Source organism: Podarcis filfolensis (genome assembly GCF_964270895.1).
Source record: "Podarcis filfolensis genome assembly, chromosome: 10".
Taxonomy (NCBI): domain Eukaryota; kingdom Metazoa; phylum Chordata; class Lepidosauria; order Squamata; family Lacertidae; genus Podarcis; species Podarcis filfolensis.
This window is the reverse complement of record NC_139612.1, coordinates 70,448,862-70,476,416: the sequence shown is the minus strand read 5'-3', so window position 1 is coordinate 70,476,416 and position 27,555 is coordinate 70,448,862. Positions and strand designations below refer to the sequence as shown.

General features: G+C 47.3%; 1 protein-coding gene across 2 annotated transcripts; it reads right to left on the bottom strand.

Moving 5' to 3' along the window:
* Positions 1-1,865: 1,865 nt before the first annotated feature.
* CALU (calumenin) lies at positions 1,866-27,553 on the bottom strand. 2 transcript variants are annotated; one of them, XM_083573052.1, is made up of 7 exons: positions 27,383-27,553; positions 15,638-15,873; positions 11,028-11,221; positions 8,875-9,041; positions 7,768-7,828; positions 6,636-6,835; positions 1,866-4,729 (listed from the first exon to the last, which is right to left on the bottom strand). In XM_083573052.1, the coding sequence occupies exons 1-7, from the start codon at positions 27,536-27,538 to the stop codon at positions 4,625-4,627; spliced, it is 1,119 nt and encodes a 372-aa protein (XP_083429178.1). In that variant the 5' UTR covers positions 27,539-27,553; the 3' UTR covers positions 1,866-4,624. The 2 variants fall into 2 exon arrangements, with proteins under 2 accessions (XP_083429178.1, XP_083429179.1); XM_083573053.1 differs by lacking the exon at positions 11,028-11,221 and adding an exon at positions 10,761-10,954.
* Positions 27,554-27,555: the final 2 nt, after the last annotated feature.

The following is a 27,555-nucleotide window of genomic DNA, read 5'->3' as shown; positions in this document are numbered from 1 at the left end:
GGTCTTCCTGTTGGGATGCAGCCAAGAAATCAGGGGCAATTGGCAGGGCCCCAGCAGGCTCCAGCCCACAAGCCAGTGTGCTGGGCAATCTCCAGTCCTTGGATCAGCATGAAACTGCAGCCCTGGCTTCAGAAGCTGGGCACACACACTCAGCAGAGTAAATAACGCTGCGCAACGGAAGTGGCAGGGAGAGGCTGTGTTGAGCATATTTCATAGAATCATAGAATCATAGAGTTGGAAGAGACCACAAGGGCCATCGAGTCCAACCCCCTGCCAAGCAGGAAACACCACCAGAGCACTCCTGACATATGGTTGTCAAGCCTCTGCTTAAAGACCTCCAAAGAAGGAGACTCCACCACACTCCTTGGCAGCAAATTCCACTGTCGAACAGCTCTTACTGTCAGGAAGTTCTTCCTAATGTTTAGGTGGAATCTTCTTTCTTGTAGTTTGGATCCATTGCTCCGTGTCCGCTTCTCTGGAGCACCAGAAAACAACCTTTCTCCCTCCTCTATGTGACATCCTTTTATATATTTGAACATGGCTATCATATCATATCACCCCTTAACCTCCTCTTCTCCAGGCTAAACATGCCCAGCTCCCTTAGCCGTTCCTCATAAGGCATCGTTTCCAGGCCTTTGACCATTTTGGTTGCCCTCCTCTGGACACGTTCCAGTTTGTCAGTGTCCTTCTTGAACTGTGGTGCCCAGAACTGGACACAGTACTCCAGGTGAGGTCTGACCAGAGCAGAATACAGTGGCACTATTACTTCCCTTGATCTAGATGCTATACTCCTATTGATGCAGCCCAGAATTGCATTGGCTTTTTAGCTGCCGCGTCACACTGTTGGCTCATGTCATATTTACAAGCAGTTTATTCATCATACATCAGGACAAAAGGAAAAACATGTCTTGTCCCCTTCATGTCCAAGCAAGCAGCTAAAAGCAAAAGCTATACATAAACATAAGTTCGCAGCAAGCTGTGCTGGAGTGTAAACAGACACACAACAGTCTCATGCCTGTCCCTTAAGGTGGAACGGAATATCCTAACACTTCCTCCCCAAAGAAAGCTCAACAACTTTGGTCAATCCGAAGTTCCCTGCCCTGGGTAGATCACTGCCAGTTCTTTTATAGTGGGAGTAGATTGCAGTTTCTTGGGAGTTGGGCATGCATGGACTAGATGATCCCCAGGGTGCATCCCAACTCGTATGATTCTACGGCTTAAAAATAAAGAGAGGACTAGTTGTGTTTAAAGGGACGCAGGTGGCATTGTGGGTTAAACCACAGAGCCTAGGGCTTGCCAATCAGATGGTCAGCAGTTCGAATCCCTGCAATGGGGTGAGCTCCCATTGTTCAGTCCCTGCTCCTGGCAATCTAGCAGTTCGAAAGCACAAAGTTCAAGTAGATAAATAGGTACCACTCCGGCGGGAAGGTAAACGGCGTTTCCGTGCGCTGCTCTGGTTCGCCAGATGCGGCTTAGTCATGCTGGCCACATGACCCGGAAGCTGTACGCCGGCTCCCTCGGCCAGTAAAGTGAGATGAGCGCTGCAACCCCAGAGTCGGTCATGACTGGACCTAATGGTCAGCGGTCCCTTTACCTTTTTAGTTGTGTTTAAAGAAGAGGGGGTCTGTCAACCACCAGGAACCATGCTAGCTAAAGAGAACCTCTCGTAGCTGGGAGATGAACAACGTAGATGTGCGTCTTCAAGGCCCGTTTTGTCACCTTTCCTGAAGGTGCCACTCAATGCCAAGCTGGGGGAGGGATTTCGAGCGAGAGGCGGCCTTGGGGCTGAAGCGCAGGCCAGAGTTCGTAAGCAAAGGAGGGAAGACTCTCGAAGCCCACACGACAGCACGAAAAAGAGCCGTGAGGGATGTAAACAGTTTTTATTAAGACACCATCTTTATGTTGTACATTATATAAAACTCCATTTACACTCTACCAAAAAAAAAGTCTCCTAAAAAGGTGGACCATGAAGAGCTTTGGGGCATGCGAATAACGAGTTTCTGTGGCCACCAGGTTCATATCTGCTTTGATAATAAAGATTGTGCAAGGAGGTAACACGGCGGAGTATAAAAATCAAGATACACGTGGCAGAAAGCCCCGACTTAGACAGAATTCTGCTTCGGCCATTTTTTTCCTGCAGTGGGGATGAAGGTTTTGTTTGTGTGTGTGCGTTTTTACAGCACACATCTGCACAGCAGCACCCCTGAAACTTTGGCTCATCAGTGCTAAAAAGAAGCATCACAGGTGTACATCCCCGAAGGTACCTGCTCCTGTTATCGGTCACGCCAACAGAGCCAGCTAGGTTGTATGCACACACAAGCAAACACCCCCCCTCCTCGCTGCCAAATCTGCAGGTCAGAATTTCCTGGGGTTGGGACATAGGCTACAGTGGAGAGGAGGGGGCTTTTGCTTCAGAGTGAAAAAATGCAAGCGTGGGAAGGAAAATGCAACTGTGGTGCAGATGCACCTTCGTTAGTGTTCAACAAAGAAGCTGGGAAGCCAACAATGGCAACGGCTCCCTTTCCCCACTCAAGTCTTCACATCTGGGCAAGGAGAAGCCATGTTTCATAAACTCGCCACCTCTCTCCATTCTCTGTGGTGAAGCAAATGGGGCTGAAATCCTCTACACGGGTGTTTAGTTCTCCCACCGTCTGGCACCTTGCTCGACCAGGATGCACCTCCTTTCCTGAAACTGGGAAACGAGGAATGCCCTGCTGTTTCATTATGAGCAGAAGCCCAGGCTCACGACACACTCATCTTACGAAATCCTGGATTCTTTCAACGCCTGGTTTCATGAGCACTGCTTTCCTGTTCCCGGCACCAAGTTTATTAACTGAAAGGAAGAGTTTAGTTGGAATTGGCAGGTGTAGGTAGTGTTTTGAAGATTTCTGCCCTTGGAGCTGTCCTGGCTCAAAGGAAATTTGGGGGCGGGGGAACTGTACCAAACCACTCATGATTACGACAGTTATTTAGTGCAGGCCAGAGGCAGAGGTTGGCCTTTAGTGTTCAAGAGGCTCGCAGGGAGAGGTGTCTTAAGAGCATAAAAGCAGGCTATCTTAGCCTGCTGCCCTCCAGACATTTTGGATGAAAAGCTCTGGGACCGTCACGCAAAACCTTTGGAGAGCGGCAGGCTGAGGAAGAAAGGCCTGAAACCCTGGGACCAGGGCCCAGCAGTCGAGCTGAGCACTGATCACAGTCTCATTCAATGGGCTTGCAGGGGGAGCCATTCCTGGTGGGCTGGGCCCAGGAAACCTGCATGAGCAAGCCCAGCAAACTGGTCCTAGAATGGGAACTTGAGAGCGTCGGCTTCAAAAGGCCAAGATCCCACGTTGCACCCTGGGACCCGAGAGGAAGAAGAGAGGGCGTGTGGTTTGCCTTTTTTGCGGTAAGGAGAAGGCCCTCGCCCAGGCAGACTAGGCAGCTGGGGGCTTGGAAGCCCACCGGGAGATCAGAACACTGCCGGGGGAAGGTCTTTAATACTGCACACCGCTGCTGAATTTGCCATGCATTTTCCATAAAGGACAGAGATTCCCTCTCTACTTTTAGACGCACGTTTTTTGGGTTCCTTTTTGGCAGGGAAGCCTGATTTTTAAAAAAGAAAAGGTAAAGGCACTTCAAAAATGAAGGACTTCCATGTGCCACATTATTCTCCTGGCCTGCTTGACGCCCGTACAGCATCCGCCCACTGTGCCCTGTCTTCAGGCACCAGATGCTCACTGCTCTAAGCAGAGGCAAGCCCAGGCAAGCAGCAAACTGAACCAGGAGGATAAAAGGTGGAGATGATTTGGCTTTCATAACCAAGTCCTTGGGGAGGGGGGTGAATGCCCTGAATGGAGGGTTGTAGCAGCACTGGCCAAAGTCCTCTACCCCATCCCCAGCTCCTGGGGGCAGCAGAAGCACCAGGAATTAATACTTGGGGTGAAGCAGGGATGCCACAACTCCTCTTGTTGAAAGGTGCCATAACGTACAGCCTTCGGCAAACCTTCCTAACTCAGGTGTGGGAGGTGCATTGTGGGAAAATCCTCTTTCACTGAAGAGGGTAACAGTAGTAAGGTTGAACTGGAAGCATCTGCTGTTGAAATTCTCCGCTAGGCCCTTCAAGATGGACTGGAGGCAATCACCCCAGTTCAAAACAGTAATGGGGGAAGAAACTAGAACACGGAAGCTTTCTCGTGTGTTTTTCCATGGCCCTCCTTGTTCTCTGGCATTTTGAGATTGGATTTTGCAGCTAGGCACACACACACTCACAGGGGGAGGTCAGTTAGGGGGAGCTAGTGTTGCTCTAGGGCTAATGTTTCAGGATATGCATTCTTCATCTCACACGGGACCAAAAATAAAATACAAAAATAAAACAGAACTTGTTAGACAAAAAAAAATTAAATCCAAAAAGGCAAATCTATAAAACAAAACAACCCATTTGTTGCAAGTTAAAAGTTGCTTGTCAAAACACTGGGCTCCCGTCCCCACGGGAACAAGTAGCAAAGGAAGGACGGGAGAGGTTAATTCTCGTTTTTCCACGTTGTTGCCTGAAACCGCCAGTCTCAGTAGTGAGAGAGAGTTCTTCGCGTTATTCTGGAAACCGTAAAAAATAAATTACTTTCTTCCTCTTTTCCTCCTCTCTGGCTTAGAACTCGTCGTGTCGTACCAAGGCTTCCCCAAAGTCCGTAGCCTGGCTGCCCACAAACAAGTCGTACTTGTCCACAATTTCTTCTTTGCTGAGTTTGCCATCCTAAAGAACAAAAGGAGAACTCAGGCGCTTGGGCAACAATTCCTAATGAATGTTTAAGAGGGACAATCGCCCAAGACATTCCCACAAGCAAAACCTGTCGAAATAAATGGAAGCTCTTGTGTGGCTTCCATTCATTTCAACCGGAGCTGATCAGGAAAACGTCTCAGAGGACTGGGTTTCTATTTAGCTGCAGCAGCCTGATAGTTGACATACAGAGCAGGGAAGGAACAGGTCCCTGCCCCAACAGGTATACAGTACGAAGTGTCCAAGAGAGGGCTGGGATTTTCTCCAAGGAGGAGATATGAGCTTCCATCCCTGGCAACTCCAGGTAGGCCTGGGAGGAACCCTGTCTAAAATCCTGCAGACTGTGTGTCAGTCCATGCAGACAGTACTGAGCTGGATGGACCAATGGAATGAGTCAGAACAAGGCAGCTTCCTAGGAACTGTGGTCTGGTCCCCTGGGATCTGCTGAGACAGGCCTCTCGGCACCTGGGCCTCAACGACACCCAGTGATGTGGAACTCCAAAGCCAATCGCTCTGCAAAAGCGAGCCTGTCTGGGACCGTGCTGAGGAGGGCTGCACTGAGGAAGAATGGTAGGAGCCATCCCCTTCCCCCTGCTCCTGAATCTTCCCAGGAGCAGGAGGACAGTATAGATTTGGAACAGTGGCATGCAGAGGGGCATAGCTCAGAAGGCAGAAGCTGAGAAATAATGGATGGGGAACAGCTAGGAGAAGAAACACTGGGAAAGAGAGGGTTAACAGATTCACAGTCTCTGGACAGCATTCCTCCACCGCCCTCCCCAAGGCTGAGAAGAGCTCAGAAAGTTTCAGAACAAAAAACACAAGAGCGTGCTAGAAACTCGGATTACAAGACGTAGGAGTGACGTAGATTAATAGGGATGGAGGGGTTGTAAGCTTAATTGGGTGGACGCTTTCTTTTGTCCTTAGCTGTGTTTATTAAAGAAACCAACTCAGGGATTGGCAACTTGCGGCCCATGGGCCACAAGTGACCCATAGGGGTCATTTAAATGGTCCATGAGCTACCCCCAAACCAAGCTGTCCACTCGGCAAGTCCCCGTGAGCTGCGCTAAACCAGTGCAGCACAGAGCAGGGACTCGCTTCCGCAGCGCCATAAACTGCGTCTGCACAGACGCCGGAAATCGTGTATGCGCATGCACAGACGCAATCCAGCCCACAGAGCAATCTCTGCAGGAGTGAACCGGCCCTGGCGATGTAAACCTTGCCAACCCCTGAATTACCGTATTTTTCGCTCTATAAGACGCACTTTTCCCCTCCTAAAAAGTAAGGGGAAATGTGTGTGTGCGTCTTATGGAGCGAACGCAGGCGGGAGGCTCTGCTCAGTGCTCCCTTTAAAGAGCAGCATGGAGCATGTGTACGGCTCTTGGGGGCTTTTCCTCGAGGAGGGAGAAGGGCTGCCCTTCTCCCTCTTTGCGGAAAAGCCCCCAAGAGGGAACCCCCCGCGCACACACGCTCCACGCGCTCTTTAAAGGGAGCACAGCTCTTGCAGGAGCCTTCCTCCCACTGCCCAGGAGAAGCTGCGCGCAGCTATCCCATAAGCCAGGACAGGAAGAGGGATCACTGCACAGCTGATCCCGCATGCTGTCCTGGCTTCTAGCTTAGCCGCACGCAGCCTCTTCGGGGCATGGGGAGCCTTCATCCCGCTGCCCTGAAGAGGCTTCGCGCGGCTATCCCAGAAGCCAGATCCCTCTTGCTCTTCTGGCTTCTGGGATTCAGAATATTTTTTCCCTTGTTTTCCTCCTCCAAAAACTAGGTGCGTCTTATAGAGTGAAAAATGCGGTAACTGGTAAGAATTCATTTCGTTTGATCTGCTCATTTATAGCCACAGGGGAGGAAGCAGATTCCCCGAATCCTGGCAGAGCCTCACCTTGTTCTGATCCGACTCGTAAACGAGGTGCCGTGCTTCTGCCTCGGCGTGATCGTAGTCCGAGGGGAGGATCCAGTCCTTGGTCTCCTCCTTGTCCATCTTCCCGTCACGGTTCTTGTCCCGGAACTCTACAAATTGCTCCCGCTCCGTCTTCACCCACTCGGGCTCTTCGGCGTCGCCGTCGTGGCTGTACATGTCGCCTGTGGCGAAGGGGGAGAGAGGCAAAGAGACAGACAGACAGACACTGGGTCAGGCATGAGAACCACATGTCCATTGGACTCAGTTGCAAATTTTAACCTGAGGCCCCAAATTCAATAGATAAATTCAATAGATAATAAAAATAAATAATATTGCAGCAATCACAAAAAAAGAATAAAAATCGATCGCGGAATGCACCATAGAGGCCCCAAAGCATATATAAATTCAATAGATAATAAAAATAAATAATATTGCAGCAATCACAAAAAAAGAATAAAAATCTATCGCGGAATGCACCATAGAGGCCCCAAAGCATATATAAATTCAATAGATAAAATAAATAATTTTGCAGCAATCACAAAAAAGAATAAAAATATTGCGGAATGCACCATAGAGGCCCCAAAGCATATATAAATTCAATAGATAAAATAAATAATATTGCAGCAATCACAAAAAAAGAATAAAAATCTATTGCGGAATGCACTATAGGGCTATGTGAGGCTGATAGCAATAATGACTTTAAATCACCTGGATCAGCAACCAGCCTGGGAATGAGATTATGCAAGGTAAGGGGAGGCAAGTATCAAGAAAGGAGCACCTTTTTATTTTAAATGGTCTAGCCAGGAATCTTTTCCCTTTTGCCCAGATGCTGAGGAACACAAACTTGAAAGACACATCAGTATTAATCAATGAAACTGGGAGGGACTGGTCAGCCAACTCGCAGCCAGCCCTGTTCCTCTGGGGTGTGACTGCCTCTCCCACAGCTAGCATAATAATGGGGAGGATTTCTTAATTCAATTTTCTATCCACCCTTCTTTCCAAAAGTGGGCTGCAGCCATTTTAAATACAGCATTTTAATAGTAAGTTTGAGGAACGACAACAAGAACCTGAACTAAGGGAAGAGGAGGGAAGTGGGAAGTGATGTCTGGCTCACCTATGTATTCTTCCAAGTCAATGAAGCCATCCCCATTCTTGTCAATGTCCTCCATTGTTTCCTGTTGAGAAAAACCAACGTCAGCATCGCAGTTTAAGCTCAGGTGGGACCTATGGTGCCCCTTCTTTGCCAGAGAGCAAAGAGAAGCGAGCATAAGAATTGCTTTCCAGCGGGCAAGAAGAGAACCTTAGGATCAATATACAACATACAGAGACCCCTAGAAGGGAGAACAGGGATCAACATCCCAAACCACCCACCCACAGAACAAGTTCAGAAACCTCGCCTTCCACATATGACCCAGAGGTGACAATGATAAGCTGACTGGAAACAGGGTGGATATGATTAAAATCAAATCAATTTAAATCACGATTTAAATCACTAGTCGGTAAGACTTGATTTAAATCATTTTTTTACAGGAGGACTCATTCTTGCTGGTATAATCTCAATATTTGCAACCAAATGAAGGTTTCGTTTTTGGAATAATAAATTTTCAGAGCAGTTAATCAAAAATGACTGATTTGGTTGTACTATTAGAAATACATAGAAAGATAATTATGAAATTACTGTGAGGTTTTGTAAGTTCACTGTTTATACTTGGACAGCTTTGCTGCTGTACTTTATCGGAAGGAGAAAAATAATCATTTCCTTAATAACAATTTATTTAACTAAAACAGTAACATTATAGCATATGTATCCATGTTTGTTAACTGATGTGGTTAAACAATTTTAAAAACAACAACAGAGTTTTAGCACACATGAGAAACTTAAAACAAATCCTTATTTCCTGACGAATACCCTTTGGATTCGAATGCAACTTAAATAGAAAATCTTTAGAAAGATTTTTCCTCCAAAAGCATTTTATTTAAAAAAACAACAATTTAAATCTAAAAAAATCCGATTTAAATAAATTAAAAATCAGATATTTTTTTTAACAAAATAAAAAATCATTAATATTATGCACCCTGACCTGAACACATTTCAGAAGTAGCATTAAAATGGTTTCATAAGCCTTTTGCAGGCAGGATATGGGTGGCATTGTGTCACTTAAATACAGTCATACTTGCTCCCTGGCTTAAGTTAACCCATGTGTCCCTGCGTGGTACCCACCTGCACAACTATATCCTTCATGTATTCATATTCCTCAGGATGCAGAAAAGCAGTGAACTCTTCCTTGGTAGCAATCAGGTCGCCGTCCTTGTCGGCCATCTTGAACCTCCGCTCGTCTCTCACCATCATCTGCTTGTAGTTAAAGCCATCGTCGGGGTCGGGGTCGTCTGGGTGGCAAGAGAAAGGTTGCGTCTGCTTCAGCACCGGGAGATCGCTTGAGGGGTAACAAACCTCACCGGTGTTATCATTACTACTGCCGGAAGTGCAGTTTGCACACGTTTACTGAACATGTCACAGGGCACACTGTTCAGGAAAAACAATGCAGGCAGAATAACTGCAGCCCAGCAAGTTCTACAGCACCTTTTCCAAGAGCAAAACATTGCTGAAGGCCCCTGGAGTTCCTCAGCCACAGAACGACCAAACCAGGCTCCAGGTGACCATAATTTCTCACTAGCAAAAATGGTTGACTCTCCCTCCTGCTTTAAGGTACATTTTAACCACAGCAATTACAGTGGAACCTCGGGTTACCGCAAGAATCCGTTCCAGAGGCCCCGCCACAACCAAAAACGCCACAATCCAAAGTGTCACATCTGCACACGCGCATGGCGCAATTTAACACTTCTGCGCAGACACAATTTAGTGCTTCTGCACGTGCACGAACCCGGAAGTAACCCATTGCGGTACTTCCGGGTTTGCGCCGGTCGCAAACCGAGGGTGACGTAAGCCGGAGGCAATGTAACCCGAGGCTCCACTGTACTTCATTTCGAACTAACTGCTAGAAATACATGAAAGAAAATTTATTATCTGGGTATCAAAATTAAAGTAAAAGCCAAAAGCAACACACTGTATTGCAACAGGATATCCAGCACCGAGGGCCTTCTGGCTGTTCCCTCCCTGCGTGAAGCGAGGTTACAGGGAACCAGGCAGAGGGCCTTCTCGGTGGTGGCCCCCTCCCTGTGGAACGCTCTCCCATCAGATGTCAAAGAGAAGAACAACTACCAGATTTTTAGAAGACATCTGAAGGCAGCCCTGTTCAGGGAAGCTTTTAATGTTTAAACAGACTACTATATTTTAATACTTTGTTGGAAGCCGGCCAGAGTGGTGAGTCTATTCTATTCTATTCCCAGGATTCTCCCCTCCTTTCTTAGGCAAAGGTCTTGAAGAGCTCAAACGCAACAGGAGATTTAACGTTAACATACAGCCTGTGGTAGCACTCCAGAGAGTTACCATTAAGATCATGTCGCTATGCTGTATTTATCAATGAAGCAGAGGCAAGAAGATGCATCTCCAGTCAAGGTCCAAGACTTCCAGGGCTTTTTGTGCTTCCTCAATGTAAGTTGGCAAGGGACCATCTTCAGAGGAGAGAACTGCTACCTCTCCCATAACATGGGATTCTATCCCGTGTTAGAAACTCAGATATATAAAGCTAGGCACCAAATAACTCCTTAAATTAGGGTTACGGTCGCCCAAACTGAATGCCTGGTTGCCATTTTGCGGCCAGATGGCTCAAAAGTCGTATTTCTCAATGTGACTTTTTGGTTCCTGAGATTCATTCTGATTGTGCAGATAAAGTATAACGGACAGAATTCTGCAAGGTGTGTTGCTCGTGTGTGAAAACTGCCAAGATCCAAAGATCTCCAGGCACGCACCTCCAGATGGTGGAAACGTCAGGCGCTATCCGGGCATTTTTACTGATAGCCATGTACAAAATGTGCGTGGCGAGTTTCGAACGCTGATTCTATCAGCAGAGGCGCATCAGGCCCCAGATTTAAATCATTAGGCATTTCAGGCTTCCCATGGCCTGCAAGACCACCCCCGCCCCCCCACCCCCTTCCTGCTTTATCGGCAGATCAGGATGACTGCGGCTCTGGCAACTTGCCCCTTACCCAGGTAAGTGCCATAGGTCACGTTTCTGTACTCATCCCAGGAGATTAAGCCATCTTGGTTCATGTCATACTCCTGCCACTGGTGCTCTACATTGTCATACACGTACTTCTTCTGCGCCTTCTTAATCCAGGCCTTCAGCTCCCCCTCGGTCACAAACCCATCCTTATCCGTGTCTATTTTACTTACAATCATTCTACAAGACAAAACAAGCAAGTTTCAAGACGCCGGGCTCCAGAAAGCGGTTGCCCCAAGAGCGGGGGACCTACCTAAGATGTAGCCGTAGGTGGCATTTTTATACTCTTCCCAGGAAATGAGCCCGTCCTCATTGAGGTCGTGCCCCTTCCACTGGCGCTCTACATCCTCGTAAATCCAGCGCTTTTGGGCAAATTTAATCCAGTCTTTTAGCTCTTCGGGAGTTACAAACCCGTCCTTGTCTTCATCTATTTTACTTACAATCTTTCTGTAGGAAATGCAGAAAAAGCCGGCAAGAGTTAAAAGAGACAAAAATAAATAAATACCTGGGCCTAATCAGAGCGGGGTCACGTGCCATGTTTAGCAACGGCTATGGGGCAACCCAGTAGGGATGAGGGTGGCGCTGTGGTCTAAACCACTGAGCCTAGGGTCAGAAGGTTGGCAGTTCGAATCCCCGCAATGGGGTGAGCTCCCGTTGCTCTGTCCCAGCTCCTGCCCACCTAGCGTTCGAAAGCATGTCAAAGTGCAAGCAGATAAATAGGTACCGCTCCAGCAGGAAGGTAAACACCGTTTCTGTGCGCTGCTCTGGTTCACCAGAAGTGGCTTAGTCATGCTGGCCACATGACCCGGAAGCTGTCTGCAGACAAACGCCGGCTCCCTCATGGCGCTGTGGGTTAAACCACAGAGCCTAGGGCTTGCCGATCAGAAGGTCGGCGGTTCGAATCCCCGCAACGGGGTGAGCTCCTGTTGCTCAGTCCCCGCTCCTGCCAACCTAGCAGTTCAAAAGCATGTCAAAGTGCAAGTAGATAAATAGGTACCGCTCCGGCGGGAAGGTAAATGGCATTTCCGTGCGCTGCTCTGGTTCGCCAGAAGTGGGTTAGTCATGCTGGCCACATGACCCGGAAGCTGTACGCCAGCTCCCTCAGCCAATAAAGCGAGATGAGCGCCACAACCCCAGAATCGGCCACGACTGGAACTAATGGTCAGGGGTCCCTTTACCTTTACGGGGCAGCCCAACAGTGGGAGGAGCAAGAGCCCTTATGCCACCAGGGAGAGGGTACCTGTAGCCATCTTTTGTTGCTGGGACTCCCTTCAACCACAGCCAGTATGGTCAGCTGTCAGGGAGGATGGGGGACTGCAGCCCGACAGCAGGTGGAGAACAACCAACACCCCTTCCCTACCCTCTTCTGTACAGTGGTACCTCGGTTTTAGAACACCTTGGTTCCCGAACAACTCAGAACCCGAACGCTGCAACCCCAGAAGTAGGTGTTCCGGTTTTCGAACTTTGCCTCGGAAGCTGAATGTGCTCCTGAGCTTCTGCTTTTACTGTTGCGCAGCTTATTTGAGTCCCCCGCATAGCAATTAAGGCTTCCTTCCTTCAGTTTTATCCTTAAGCAGCAAATTTAAGTCCCCCCTCCATCATAATTAAGGCTTTTTTTGGTCCCGTTTTTACCCTTAAACAGCAAATTTAAGTGTCCCCCCCCCCCGCTGCCACAATCGTAATTAAAACCTTCCGTTTCTGATTGCAGCGTTCTGAGGTGATATTTGGTGTTTTGTTTTTCCCTGGTTTTTTTGCATTTTTGTTTCTTTGGCTTTTTCATTTCTGTGTCTGTGGCTTGTTTTTCGTTTTATGATTGATTGATTGATTGATTGATTGATTGCGGAATGGATAAAAGCCCCCCCACACACACCAAACAATGACTATTATCTGTGCAGGTAAGGAAAAAAAGTAATTTTAATTTTTACTTATTTATTTTATAGTACAGAACATTGATTATTGTTTCCATTTTATGGATCAATTGTCTCGTTAGATAGTAAAATTCATGTTAAATTGCTGTTTTAGGGTTTTTTTTAAAAAAATTGGAATGGATTAATCCATTTTGCATTGTTTTCTATGGGAAAGCGCCCCTTGGTTTTGGACCACTCTGGTTTTGGAACCGACTTCCGGAACGGATTAAGTTTGAGAACCAAGGTACCACTGTATTAGGAAGGAACAGACTGAAGCTCTAGTGTTCGACAGCCTTGTTTAACAGCAGGTTGGCAGCTGCTCATCTTTGAGGCCCAGTGGCCTCTGAAATCCTCAGCAGTTTACACGGATCTCTCACGACAGCCCACATCCAGTAGAAACCAAGGACCTGTTTGTAACGCCATGCAAGCACGGCACCAGATCCTGCCAGATGCAACCCATTATTTGGCACAATTAAATCAACTTTAAACATTAACTTGCATTTAACAGCCCTGGTCTCGGGAGCCCGGAGGCAAGGAAAGGCACTCAAGACACACAAAGGCTTCCTCCTTGCTCCAGGCAGCTGCCCCAGGGATCTCCAGTCACAGAGGGGCACAGCAGCAGCTGCTGGGAATCAATAAAGCAAGCAGGATCTGGGGAGGAACTCGGGGAGAATAGAGCTAGGGGAAAGGAGGGAAAGGGCTGCAGCTGCCACCTCCGCTGAGAAGCTCAAAAAGCAGCCAAGATGGAGGCAAGGGTGGTGGTGGTGACGGCTGGTTTTGAGCTTCCAAGGTAAATGCATGCTACCTTTGTACTGTGTTAAAAACACATTTTCTCTGCGGAGTGCCAGATTCTTTTCCTTGACACCTGACCCACTTACAGGCAAGCTCTCGAGGGCCAGGCGTTACAGTTGGGCTGTTCTCCACCCCTTCGCTATCCTCCACTTGCATCAAAGCATGCTGGTGAGGGATTTAACTGAAACCCGACCCACAAGGAAAGGTCGGACGAGGTGGCAATTCTGGGCAAGAGGCGAGAGTCCTAGAAAAGTCGCCTGCAACCTGCCTGCCCTAACTAGACGACGACTCGCCTGAACAACAGGACACACATCCTGCTACTCTAGAGCAGCCTTCCCCAGCCTTCCCATCAGCCCTTGCCAGTGCAGACAGCTGCTCTGGAGAGTGTTCCTGTGATGCAACGTGAACTGGAGTGCTCGGCCCAAATTTCTGCTAGACCTACTGGCTTTGCTCGAACCCTGCTTGTGTGTGAGTGTAGGGTGCCACATGCACTAGTGGGTGACAGTCTGGATACCCTTCTTCTTGCCCTGACCCTAATGGGCACCTGCCTGTTGGAACAACACAGCAGCACCCTACTCACAGCTGCCAGAGAAAGGGAAAAAATTATTGAATCAATTCTCTGGCGCAAACGAGAACGTCACGGAAGTGATGCAAGCCTGTACTACTTTGCTGGGCTGGACAAACAACCAGGCTCTTTGGCCAAGGCCCCCACAGCGGTGCGGCATGTTCAGAAAGTCTCGACAGTGAGGGGCTAACGGGGCAAACTTGCATGATTTATTTCCCAAGGAGAGCTTTTCCCAAGTCTGCAGCAGCAGAAGCATAAGAATGCTCAGCCAAATATAACCACAGCTGTCACTCCTGTTACTTGACACTTGGGCCACGGGGGGGAGGGGGGTTGCAAGTGGGGGGGTGGCATTCCCCACTGCACTGCCGAGGGAGAGCCATTAGCCCCATCAAGGTCACAGCCTTCTTGAGGAGCTAATTTGAACAAATGCGATGAAGCAGGTTACTGTATTAGCACTGCTATTCTCCTCGGCATGAACTCCAGGGCCCTAGTCAAGACTCTGGCCATGGGCACCAATTTATTAACAGTGGTACCTTGGAAGTCGAACGGAATCCGTCCTGGAGGTCTGTTCGACTTCCAAAACGTTTGGAAACCGAGGCACGGCTTCCGATTGGCTGCAGGAAGCTCCTGCAGCCAATCAGAAGCCGCGTCAGACATTCGGGTTCCAAAGAACGTTTGCAAACTGGAACACTCAATTCCGAGTCTGCGGCGTTTGGGAGCTAAAACGTTCAACTCGCAAGGCGTTCGTGAACCAAGGTACAACTGTACCGTTAATCAGCAACTCGGTAAAAGGTAAAGGGACCCCTGACCATTAGGTCCAGTCGTGGCCGATTCTGGGGTTGCGGCGCTCATCTCACTTTATTGGCCGAGGGAGCCGGCATACAGCTTCCGGGTCATGTGGCCAGCAGGACTAAGCTGCTTCTGGCGAACCAGAGCAGCGCACGGAAACGCGGTTTACCTTCCCACTGGAGCGGTACCCATTTATCTACTTGCATTTTGTGCTTTCGAACTGCTAGGTTGGCAGGAGCAGGGACCGAGCAACGGGAGCTCAAAGGGGCACTTAATAATAAGATGCACCCGCACAGATTTTAATGAAATCTTTGGGGAACCTTTGGCCTTCCAGGTGTTGCTGAACTACATCTCCCCTCAGTAGCAGCAAGTGTGGCCGATGGCCAGGGATGATGGGAATTGTGGTTCGGCAACATCTAGGTCAAAGGTTCCCCACACCTGCCATAACTCTATAGATACTGACCTGGGAATAATTTCCGTTTAATTCATGCCAGCTTACTTCTGAGAAAAAGTCGCTAGCTTTGGGCTGCAAGTCTGTCTAAAGGAGGAATGGGTAACTTGAGGATTTTCAGGTGCGGTTGGGCTCCAACATCTACCAGCTGCAGGTAGCATGGTAGCATGGGAATCCCACAATACCTGGAAGGCTACAGGCTCCCTACCCGTGGTCTATAGGCAAGGACAATTGCTTAGCTGGACTGTGCATCAGAGCCCATGGGTGCTGGCTTGTGGGGAAGGCACACAACAGGCTGCAGTGGATTTGAGTCACCCCCAAGCAGCCTTCCTATGTGAAAACCATCAAGGTTTCCTTACCCCAGCCTCTCCTTGCTCTCTTCTGGCGTCAGCTGGTCAAAGGTCTTGGCCTCATCTGCACCCAGGAAGGCATCGTGGTCATAGTCGAAGTTCTGTGCATCATCATGGACCTTGTCGCTGAGCTGAGGTTCGTGGTGGATGCGATCCTTCTTCTCGGTGGGTTTGCTCAGAACACAGGCGGTCCACAGGGACAGGTACAAAACGACCTGCCGAACAGCCACAACCATGGTGATATCCTTGGGAAATGAAACACAGGAGCAAGCGTTAGCTTGTTTTAAGCTGAAGGTCTTCAGGCTTCCCCATGGGGACCATCAGTCACGCCACACAATTGCCCTTCTGCTAGACGCTTCCAACTGCAGAAAAAGGACGTTATAATTAGCTGGCTGGCTGATACCACTTGTCTTAATTAGCAAGAAGTGATGGCATTTGTGATCACCATGTTGAATGTGCCCATATGAACCCTGAGGCTATTATTTTCTCATGGTGTAGAGGCATCAACAACTAGCCAGGCACACACTAATACGTTGGGTTAAGCTAAATGTAACTGACCACACTGCCCTCCTGCAAGCAGGCTATTTTGAAACTACAAAGAACGGAAGTCGTGACTTATTGGCTGTTTAGAACTAGAGAACTGCAGCCAAAGACTTGGCTAGTTCATTCTGACCAATGTGAATTTCACTCCCCACATGCCACACCTCTTTTGACAGCGCTGTCCCCAAAGCTTGCTGCCTTCAGAAGTTCCCTTATTCATCCACCCCTCTGCTGCAAACTGCACACAGCTCCTCTGTCCCAGGGTCCCAAGTGATGCTCCATTAGGACAAGGGGAACAGGAAGGAGGAAGATACAGGCTTGCAAAAGCAGCCTTCGCCATCAGCTGGCTGGAGTTGATCGATGTTGTGGTCCAAAACACCTGGAGGTCACTAGACTGGCAAAGGCTGAGCGGAGGGGAGGAAGGTAGCTCCATTGGCAGAGCATGTGGCTCCTTAATCTCAGTGTTGTGGGTTTGAGCCCAATGTTGGGCAAAAGAGCCATGTATTGCAGGGGGTTGGACTAGATGACCCTGTGGACCCTTCCAACTCTATGGTGCTATGATTTTAAGGATACAGCACTGGCTGACAGGTGGAAACTAAGGGAGGCAGAGGGCAAAAGGATGTAGGGACACAGAGTAAAGACACTGGTGCTTTTTTATTGGCCCCTCCTCCTTCAACTCTGCCTCCACCATCTATTTCCTCAGTTTCCTTTCAAGCCAGCTGCCAGTTCTGCCCTCCTTCTACTAAACCTGCATCTGGAATCCCTCTACAGTGGTACCTCGGGTTAAGTACTTAATTCGTTCTGGAGGTCCATTCTTAACCTGAAGCACCACTTTAGCTAATGGGGCCTCCTGCTGCCGCCATGCCGCTGGAGCATGATTTCTGTTCTCCTCCTGAAGCAAAGTTCTTAACCCGAGGTAATATTTCTGGGTTAGCAGAGTCTGTAACCTGAAGCGTATGTAACCTGAGGTACCACTGTATCCTATCTATATACATCTCTCTGTATGTGTGTGTTCACATGATTACAAGTACACTTATAAACACATACTTCGAATACAATTACATATCTGACTTCCTTCCCTCCCCCGCTTTTGTGTTTCCTTTTCTACTTTAGATTTTTAACACTTTACTCCATTTTTTCTTCCTTTTATCTTGGTTATATTTTTAACTGTTTGATTTAAGTTAATCCTACTAATGAACTTATTTGCATCCCCGAACCTTTAAGATATTCTACAAAATTTCCCATTCTTTAATCATGCCCCCCCCCCCCCCGGTTTCATATTACACCCATCAGTTTTGCCATTTGGCATAGTCCATCAATTTAATCAGCCACTCTTCCTTAGTTAGTATAGCATCTTATTTCCACTTCCGGGCAAACACCATTCTGGCTGCGGTTGTGGCATACAAGAGCAAATTTTTAAGGTCCTTCCGGTTTTTTAGTAAAGGTTATCTTAAACATTTTCTTCAATTCATTATAAATCATTTCCCAGAAGACTTTTACAGGACCACCACATATGATAGAAAGTGCCTTTCTTTTCTTTACACCATGGGTAGGCAACCTAAGGCCCGGGGGCCGGATCCGGCCCAATCGTCTTCTCAATCCGGCCCGCGGACGGTCCGGGAATCAGCGTGTTTTTACATGAGTAGAATGTGTCCTTTTATTTAAAATGCATCTCTGGGTTATTTGTGGGGCATAGGAATTCATTCATTTCCCCCCAAAAAATATCGTCTGGCCCCCCACAAGGTCTGAGGGACAGTGGACCGGCCCCCTGCTGAAAAAGTTTGCTGACCCCTGTTTTACACTTTCAGCATGTGTTTGAGTGGACTCCCTGTATCCTTGGCCCACACCTAGTAAGAATGTTTTCAGCATCTAGACTAGCCTGTGACTTCTCCGCACATGGCTGCTGTTTAATGCTCATTTCTTTAATCTACCATAGCATCATAGGTGTACAGCCTACGGAGGGTTTGCTTGCAGATTCATAAGCTTCAGGAAAGTATTCAGCACAACTGAATTTGGAATTCAATGCTGGCGCTGTGTTACGTTCTTTTTTAGGCTTAAGCAGAACTCTCTCTGCAATGTTGTGAAATTCCATCTTGAAGGAGGATTCCACAATGAAGAACATTAATAATAACAATCTCTCCTTTTTGTGACATACCTACAGCAGCTAGGTAATGTTCACCTAACCTAAAATGATAATACAGTGGATGCTCAGGTTGCGAACGTGATCCGTGCGGGATGCACACGTTCGGGTTGTGATTCGGCGCTTCTGTGCATGCACAAAGCGTGATTTAGCGCTTCTGTGCATGCGCAACCGCCGAAACCCGGAAGTAACCTGTTCCAGTACTTCCAGGTTTCAGCAGTCTGCAACCCCCAAAAACGCAACCTGAAGCGGCTGTAACCTGAGGTATGACTGTAAAAATGTCATCAGGCAAGAGCCATCTGAGAACTGAAGGGGAGTGTTTTCCTGCTAACTACAAAACACTGGCAGTACATAATTTGCTCACTGTTATGGAATTTCAACAGCTCCATGCTTAAAGAGATACACAATTTATAGTCTCACCCAGCCCAGGGAGAAAAATCACATCACAAGGAAAAGAGAGGAGGGGATCAGAGTCACCAAGCTGTTTTGGCAAATGCTTAAGATTCTGGGGGAGAGATTCAAGCCCCTCCCTGCCGCCAAAGCCACCGTATATATTATATGTACGCAATGCGCTCGAAGGGGTTCTGTGCAACTTGCATTCCAGCAGCAAGACTTTTAACTATTTATAGCACATCATCTTCCACCGCCACCACCCTTTGGATAGCTGTGGAGCTAGCTGTGCATAGGCCACAGGGCTCCCTATAGCTCCCCTGTTCCAAAAGGAGCCACCACAATACCTCATGAAGGCCTGTATGGAATTGACGCAAGGAAAACTAACGTGAGAAACCTCTGCGCATGCCTCACTGCAACCCAAGCAGTCTTTTAATCTGAAAGAAACAGGGCCGGAAAGTCTCAGGGGGCTGGCCCCCTAATAATGTAAAATATTTTTCAGAGAAGTCTGAAAGTCCAATTTCAGTTTTATCTGGCCCTGTGAGAGCTAAACATTCCAGCAACACATTATGTAAGATGTCTCTTCTGCCTTATGTACAGAGTCAGTTTGTTGCTCCTGTTCAGTACTGCCAACATTGGCTGAGCAATGGCGCTCCAGAATCTCAGGCAAAGGTGCCTTTCCCTGCGACTTAAAGGTAAAGGTAAAGGGACCCCTGACCATTAGGTCCAGTCGTGACCGACTCTGGGGTTGCAGCGCTCATCTTGCTTTACTGGCCGAGGGAGCCGGCGTACAGCTTCCGGGTCATGTGGCCAGCATGACAAAGCCGCTTCTGGCGAACCAGAGCAGTGCATGGAAACGCTGTTTACCTTCCCACCGGAGCGGTACCTATTTATCTACTTGCACTTTGAGGTGCTTTCGAATTGCTAGGTTGGCAGGAGCAGGGACCGAGCAACAGGAGCTCACCCCGTCGCAGAGATTCGAACCACCGACCTTCTGATCGGCAAGTCCTAGGCTCTGCGGTTTAACCCACAGTGCCACCCACGTCCCTTTTCCCTGCGACTTACAATTCTGCAATTGAAAAGGCCAGGGATTGAACCTAGGACCAGGTATGTATCCTCCATTTCTGAACATGGTTGCTGAGGTAGTGGGAGAGCGGTTTGTCCCTGCACGTGCATTAGACTTCAGAGGAAGAACCTCCTCAGCTCCATGTGACTTACGGAGAGATGGCTCCACTCTCCTGATGGACAGCACAAATTACGCCCAGAAACCAAGACCAACCAAAATGCATGGAGCACACCATTCACAATTTTCGCTGACCTGGAGCTCTGCAGAGCTCAAAACTCTGCTGCCCTGCCTTTCCTTGGACCACAGTCCCCACCTTACAAGCACTCTATCATCATCATCATCATCACCCACCTTTTTCCCTGTGAGGTGGCTCACAGATAAAAACAAGAACTGCTAAAAACATAGAACAGATTTAATGGAAACAATGAAATTTCTCCCTACCTGACACAAAAATGGCTTGAGTTCAACCAGGTTCTACTTAAGAGTAGCGGACCCATTAAATCAGTGATGGCCAAACTTGGCCCTCCAGCTGTTTGGGGACTACAATTCCCATCATCCCTGACCACTGGTCCTGCTAGCTAGGGATGATGGGAGTTGTAGTCCCAAAACAGCTGGAGGGCCAAGTTTGGCCATCACTGCATTAAATTTAATGGACCTAAGTAAATCACATCTATCACTTTCAATGGGTTTACTTGGAATAGATTATCCAATACATTTTAGTGTTCCCATGTCCTCCAGGCGTTTCTGGTTATCTTTTTGTGACCCTGATCCTGTGACATACCCTTTCTGATGCAAACTCACACTCCTTTTGACAAACACACTTTCTCCCTTAGTTCATAAAATCTTGTGAAAGTTACACTGGTCAAGACTTTTCAGCCTTCTACAAGCCAAGGCAAGCTCCCACGACACACACAAACACTTCCTTTTACAAGGGGCCAAGTGTGTTATGGCATTGCCTGGGGATAGAAAGCAGAATCAGCCAGGAACTTTTCTGGCAAAACAGCCAGGCCTATTCCTACGCATACTGAAGTGGCAAACATCAGCGATATTTTGCCAACAATGAAAGTCTCTTGTTAAACTTGCCTTCCAGACATACGCCACTGGCGCCGAACGTGCCCAAAACACCTCTCCAAACATAATTTCCTCATGAATTGGCTACTCGTATCCAAGCGAGCTTTGCTTTCCCATTAATGACAACTTAAAGTCAAGGTGTTACACAGAAGTCCATTTATAATTAGCCGACTTTATTGCAAGGAGCACAACAATTATATATAGAATTAATCGTAACACATCTAACCTTGGCTGGCAGAAATGAAATTTACATGGCTCCCTAGTACACACGGGGTGGTTTTGCCCAAAGATTATTCCCTTTGGGGGAAAGGTTTTTTCAAACAATTAATCAAATGATGGGACAATTGGTACAACCAGACACAAAAGTAGCTCTGCTATCTTATTTTACTCCTCATATTAAGAACATAACCAATCAATACCCAATCTTCCATTTATTAACTGCAGCTAGATTAGTGAATGCAAAATTCTTTTAGGAACTTTAAATGCAAATCTTTTAGAAGCCTGTATTTTGAAAGTCTGGGACACTGTGCTTATGGACAAATTGACCATTTCACCAAAGAAATATTGATCCGAGAGGCAAAAGATTCACAACTGTACAATATGATACCCTTTTATTGACTTTGTTAGAGCATTAGATAATGCTCACGAGCTTGTCAAGCTGCATCAGAGTTACATTCATTTGCATCATGCATACAGCCCCCCATCTATTTTTATGAAACAAATGACTTCATAAGAGGGTCATAGGAAGTCGAGTTCAAAAGGTTTAGGAGCTCCGCTGGCACAACTGACTTCCCTGCGCACAACAAAAGCTTCCTCTCCCTCCCCTTTCCTACCCACCCTCAATATCAGCTACAAAGGGTTGAGGGAGCAGATTTTGGGGGGGCGCAGAGGGAGGAGAGGGAATGGAAGTTCCCGCATAACTATGTGCACGGGGCATTGGATACAACCCAATTATGCTCATATTAAGGCCAGATTTCATTTTTAAAACATTATATTATTAAAAGCAATGACAAACCTAGACAGCATCTTAAAAAGCAGAGACATCACCTTGCCGACAAAGGTCTGTATAGTTCAAGCTATGGTTTTCCCAGTAGTGATGTATGGAAGTGAGAGCTGGACCATAAAGAAGGCTGATCGCTGAAGAATGGATGCTTTTGAATTCTGGTGCTGGAGGAGACTCTTGAGAGTCCCACGGACTGCAAGAAGATCAAACCTATCCATTCTGAAGGAAATCAGACCTGAGTGCTCACTGGAAGGACAGGTCCTGAAGCTGAGGCTCCAATACTTTGGCCACCTCATGAGAAGACTCCCTGGAAAAGACCCTGATGTTGGGAAAGATGGAGGGGACAAGAAGGGGATGATGGAGGATGAGATGGTTGGACAGTGTTCTCGAAGCTACCAGCATGAGTTTGACCAAACTGCGGGAGGCAGTGGAAGACAGGAGGGCCTGGCGTGCTCTGGTCCAGGGGTCACGAAGAGTCGGACACGACTAAACGACTAAACAATAATAACAACATTATTAAAAACTGGCATGGATCTGTAAATCCAATTTTAGATTTATTTATTCTGAAAAGTCAGTTGTTTTGTTAAAAAAAAAATCTATGCTGCATAAAACCGGCTGAGGACTCCAACTGGCTTACTCCCACTTCCAATTCTTTTTTTCCAAGGTATTAGGACTATTCTGGCTGTTAAAACCGTGACATATTAGACCAGCACACAAACACACGCCTTAAGCAAATTGCCTGTTTCTCCAAGTATCTCACACAATGAGCTGTTTATATCCATGAGCTATGAAGCACAGTCCAGAACAGGAGCCAGCAATCTCAATCGCACATCCAATTTGCAATGTGCCTGCACCTTGAATTTTCTCTGTCCCCCAAACCCATCATTTTGAGCTATGACACAAAAAGGAGGGGATTCTAAGGGACATGGACAGCAGGTGGTTGATAGTAGGGGTTTTTTTGGGGGGGGGGGCAGAGTGATTGGAGGGGAATCACTATACAAAGCAAGATGCAGAAGCTTTTTGCATCTCTTATCTCAGAGATGGGCAGACATGCTGTGTCAATTGTCATGTTACATGCTCCAAACTCATTGTGACATAGTAGATTGGAGGCTTGTACAGTATTTAAAGAAACAGTTTTGACAGGCAGCACACATAAACCTGGCTTGCGGGAGAGTTGCAGCGTGGTAATCCTCTCAGTGAGCACACACAACAGCATACAAAAACTGGTGCAATTTAAGGATGGGAAATTGGCCCACTCAACTAAAATTGGTGTGCATTGCCGGAGGTCAAGCTTTCAGAGTTCAGCTAATGGTGCCTTATCCATAAGCCATATAGATATTGATCTCTTGTAGCCTTCCCTGAAGCATCTAATTAGAACTGTGAGAACTGAACGGGTCTTTGGTCTATCTGATCCGGAAGGGCTCTTCTGGTGTACTGAAAGAGTCCACCAGGCAGCGATACAAATTTGCCAGGAGCCAGGCACATTTTACACCCAGTTGTTGGCCACTTGATACCCAGGTGCCAGGATGGCGCCTGACGTCTCCACCATCTGGAGGGGCATGCCTGAGGATCTTTGGATCTGTTACAGTATAGTTTTTCTGCACAATCAGAATGAATTTCAGGAACCAAAAAGTTGTATTGAAAAATACAACTTTCAAGCCATCTGGGCCAAAAAATGGCAACTAGGCATTCGGTTTTGGTGACTTTAACCCTGGTTTAAGGAGCTATTTGGTGCCTAGCTTATATATCTGAGTTTCTAACACTGGAGGTAACTGGGAAGGGCCAACGTCATCAGCTAAGCTATCTATGTGTCGCATGACACTCCAGACACTTAAAAAGGGCTCTGCCCGAGAGAAGCTGGCCTCCTGCCTGGGGCTGGAAAACCATCTCAGATAGCTAAGCACCAGGAGGGTGCATATATAACTTTAAAGAACCAGTATCAAATACTTTAGCTTTAGCTTCACACAAAAATCCTGTATACTATTACCACTCAGATTTTTTAGCTGCTCCACAACCAGAGGCAACTGAAGTGTTGTACAATAAAATAAAATGGGACAAAATACCAACAACACAGACTCTGAAAATCATAAAACCGTTTCTGATCAATTAATATTCCATTAATGACTGAGCGACATTTCAAGGAAAGTATTCTTAAACAAACTTTCAATAACTTCATTCAAATAAATGCTTAAGTAAATTCATTTACTTCATTCAAGTAAGGTTACCAGAGCACAGAAAGCCCCCAACAGCACTCAAAATACTACCAGCAAGCAACCTGCTTCTCCCATCTTGAATCAAATACATCTAAGCAACAGCCTGATTGCCCAACATATATCCAGATGTGGTGGTCATTCACAATTGCCAACAATGTGTACAATGTACAGTGGCCTGAGAGTGACCTTAAAATAGCAAGCAATGCTATCATACCCTGCAAATACGGACAACTGCTAAACATAATTCAGGGCAACCACTTTTGAAACAGCTTAGAGCACAAAGAGTCACTTAACATAAGCAAGCTACCTTTATCAAAGAGTGGATTTTTACACCCACTGATTGCACATATATGAATGAAAATAGCCTTATAACCTCTTAGTGACTCAGAGTACAAAACCAGAGAATTTGTTACATCAGACTAATACAGAGTATGGGATCTCATATACATGGTGTTAGAGAGCAGCCTTCCCCATCCAGGTGTTTTGGACTACAACTTCCATCAGCCTCAGTCAATGGAAGTTGAAGTCCATAACATCTGGAGGACACCAGGTTGGGGAAGGCGATGTTACAGTGTCCTTGATTGCGTAGCAAGTACGAATGTGTTGCTGTTTTTAATCTCAAATCTACTGTGAATGAATGCTAGAGAAGACCATTACCTTCACACCCAGATAAACAGCTGGCTACTGTCAGAGAAATAATAACGAAGGTTTGTGCAGGTGATCAATCCATGCCAGCCAGCCAGTCCAGGTGAAAACTGCACACAGTGTATTACGATGAGCAGAGCAACAGTGTTATACCACAACACAAGTGCTTTGGAAATGTTGCTGCGTCCAGTGGCACTTCCTCTCTCATTCCCTGTTTCCCATGCCAGCGACACAGCAGGCATGAAGGTGTTTAAAATGTGTGAATTGAATTTAAGTTCTTTTTAACTCAGGAGTGGAGATCCCCAAGCTCTCTCAATTATCTTGTTGCACACCAGTTCCTATGATTCAAAGCCGGAATGGTCAATGATGAAAGATCACAGGTTGCTCACTCCAGTTCCAAAAGATCACACACCCCACCACCTGATGTTTCCAGAGTGGAAGTCACAGAATAAAAACAGTAAAACCACAGTACCCCAGGATCAGCATCTTCCAATTTACAGTATATGTTCTAGAAGAGCAGCCATGTTAGCTATAACTAACTAACTAATAAATAAATATAATTATTTATTTATACTCCGAACATCTGGCTGGGTTTCCCCAGCCACTCTGGGCACCTCCCAACCAAAAATTAAAAACACAATACAGCATTACACCTTAAAAAATTCCCTAAACAGGGTTGCCTTCAGCTGTCTTCTAAAAGTCAGGTAGTTGTTTATCTCCTTGACATCTGACAAGAGGGTGCTCCACAGGGAGGGCGCCACCACTGAGAAGGCCCTCCGCCTGGTTCCCTGTAACCTCACTTCTCACAGTGAGGGAACCACCAGAAGGTCCTCAGAGCTGTACCTCAGTCCAATAAAAAAAACCAACCAACATTCAGTAGCTGTAACTTTCACATCGTGCCCAAACAAAAATGTGAACTAGATGGACAATTAGCAAAAACCCAGTAAGAGAAGTTCCTATATGCTTACTGTATACTTGCTTCAAAACAAACTGTCCTTGAATTCCAAGTTATCACTGGGTTGTTCCTTGTCTAATTTGTCAACTGTTCTGTATCTTTTGAAACACCCCAAACCATCAGGGAAGAGCTTGTTCCTCAATGACTGAGTACACTGAGTGCCCAGGGTCTAAGATTCAATGCCCAATTAGGGGGGGTCTCAGGGAAGGAGAGCCAGGAAAGCCTCTGCCATTCATAGTGAACAATACTGTACACAGGACTACATGAGCCAATGGTCTGTAATTATACAATGAAGGTTAAACATAAGACAATCCAGTTTAATGGATGAGGCTAAAGTCCAGCATCCCATTCTCACAGAGACGAACTAGATGCAGAGCAACAGTTAGGGCTTATCCACACTTAGCTTTTGCCCCATTCTTTCCAGATACAGGACATTTTCTCGCAAAAACACACACCCTTTTTAGAGCTCAATGAGAACTAATGTCAATTTGGGTTTTCTGTGTATTGCTGTTTGCTGCAATTGAGCTTTAAAGAGTGGGTTTCCCCAGGGTGGGTGGGCTCAGATACAGAACTTTAAAGCATGGACCTGCCTGGAAAGAGAAAAGGAAAACTAAGTGTGGGCAAGCCTGAACGCGCCTCACTTTTTAATCGCAGCATCTGGTATTCAGAGGCATACTGCCTGCAACAGTGCAAGCAGAATATAGCCACTGTGGCTAGTAAGAGTTGATAGAACCTCATGGAGGATAAGGTTCCTATATGGTTCATTTATTTATATTAATTTGTTTATTTATTACATGTATCTCGCTTTCTTCCTGTTTGAATACATATGTATGTTAGAGATTTTTTTAACACACAGGGGAAGAAAACACTCTGTGAAGTCACGATCAAACTGATCAGCAGGAGGTTCAGAACCAAGAAAAGGGCACTTCATAAACCGCAAGCAACTTAATAAATTTGCTGCGTCTTACCTTAAAAAGAAAAGCCCTTTGAAAAATTGTTAGTAAAGACTACTCGAGTCAGGTCTATCACAATTGCGAAGCCCAGAGGCAGGATGAACCTGAGTACCAAATTAGAGGGTGGAGTGAATCCTGACTGATGGGCAAATTGACAGGCGGACAAAAGAATTGACAGCTAAGGGCGCGGTAGAGCAGCTTCCCCAGCCTGGCGCCCTCCAGTCGTTCTGGGCTACGACTTCCATCGGGTGGCGAAAACGTCAAGGGAGGCCCCGCTGGCGGGCTGCCCAGTTATTGCTGTTTATTAAATTTATATGCCGCCTTTCATCCGAAGATCACAGCGTGGTTTGCAGAATAAATAATGATAATAATAATACAAATACAGAACAAAACGGGCCACAGCTGCTGACCACCAGACAGGGAGAGAGAGAGACGACCACTGGATAGCAAAACAAGACGTGGGCCTGGGTGGCCCCCGGGTCTGACCCTATTTCCGTGCCCCTGCGCTTAAACACGCAAGTCCCCAGGCCGTCGGAAGGCGATCATAAGGGACCGAAGGAGGCACGTCTGCACTCCTCGGCACTTGGGAGCCTTTTGTTTCCCCGGAAGAAACCCTCTCGCTTTCCTAGACCATCCCCGGTCGCATTCACACATGAATCTGAACCCGGGTCAGAAGCGGCTCCGGGTCAGAACAGCGACAGCCCCCCTCCTCTGGAGGAGCACGTGCTCGTGTGAGCGCGCCTCCCCGCTTTAGCCGCTCCCGAGCTGGCCCCGTTACCTTCCCCCTCCTGCCGCCGTGGCCGCCGCCGCCGCCTCCTCGGCTCCCTCCGCTTCTCCCCCTCACGACGACCGGAAACGGCCGCGCCAAAGGCCGACCCTCCCCGCCCCACGCCCCGCCTCCTCCTGGCCCCGCACACCAATCAGAAGCCGCCATCCTTCCCTCGCGTCTTT

What these genes read in the sequence shown, in the direction of transcription:
- CALU (XM_083573052.1), bottom strand. Translation starts at nt 27,538, where the DNA reads ATGGCGGCTTCTGATTGGTGTGCGGGGCCAGGAGGAGGCGGGGCGTGG. An exon ending in GAGAGCAAGGAGAGGCTGGG is followed by an intron (nt 11,222 to 15,637) that starts GTAAGGAAACCT and finishes CATTTCCTACAG; the next exon opens with AAAGATTGTAAGTAAAATAG. An exon ending in TGACTTGGAAGAATACATAG is followed by an intron (nt 6,836 to 7,767) that starts GTGAGCCAGACA and finishes CCTTCGCCACAG; the next exon opens with GCGACATGTACAGCCACGAC.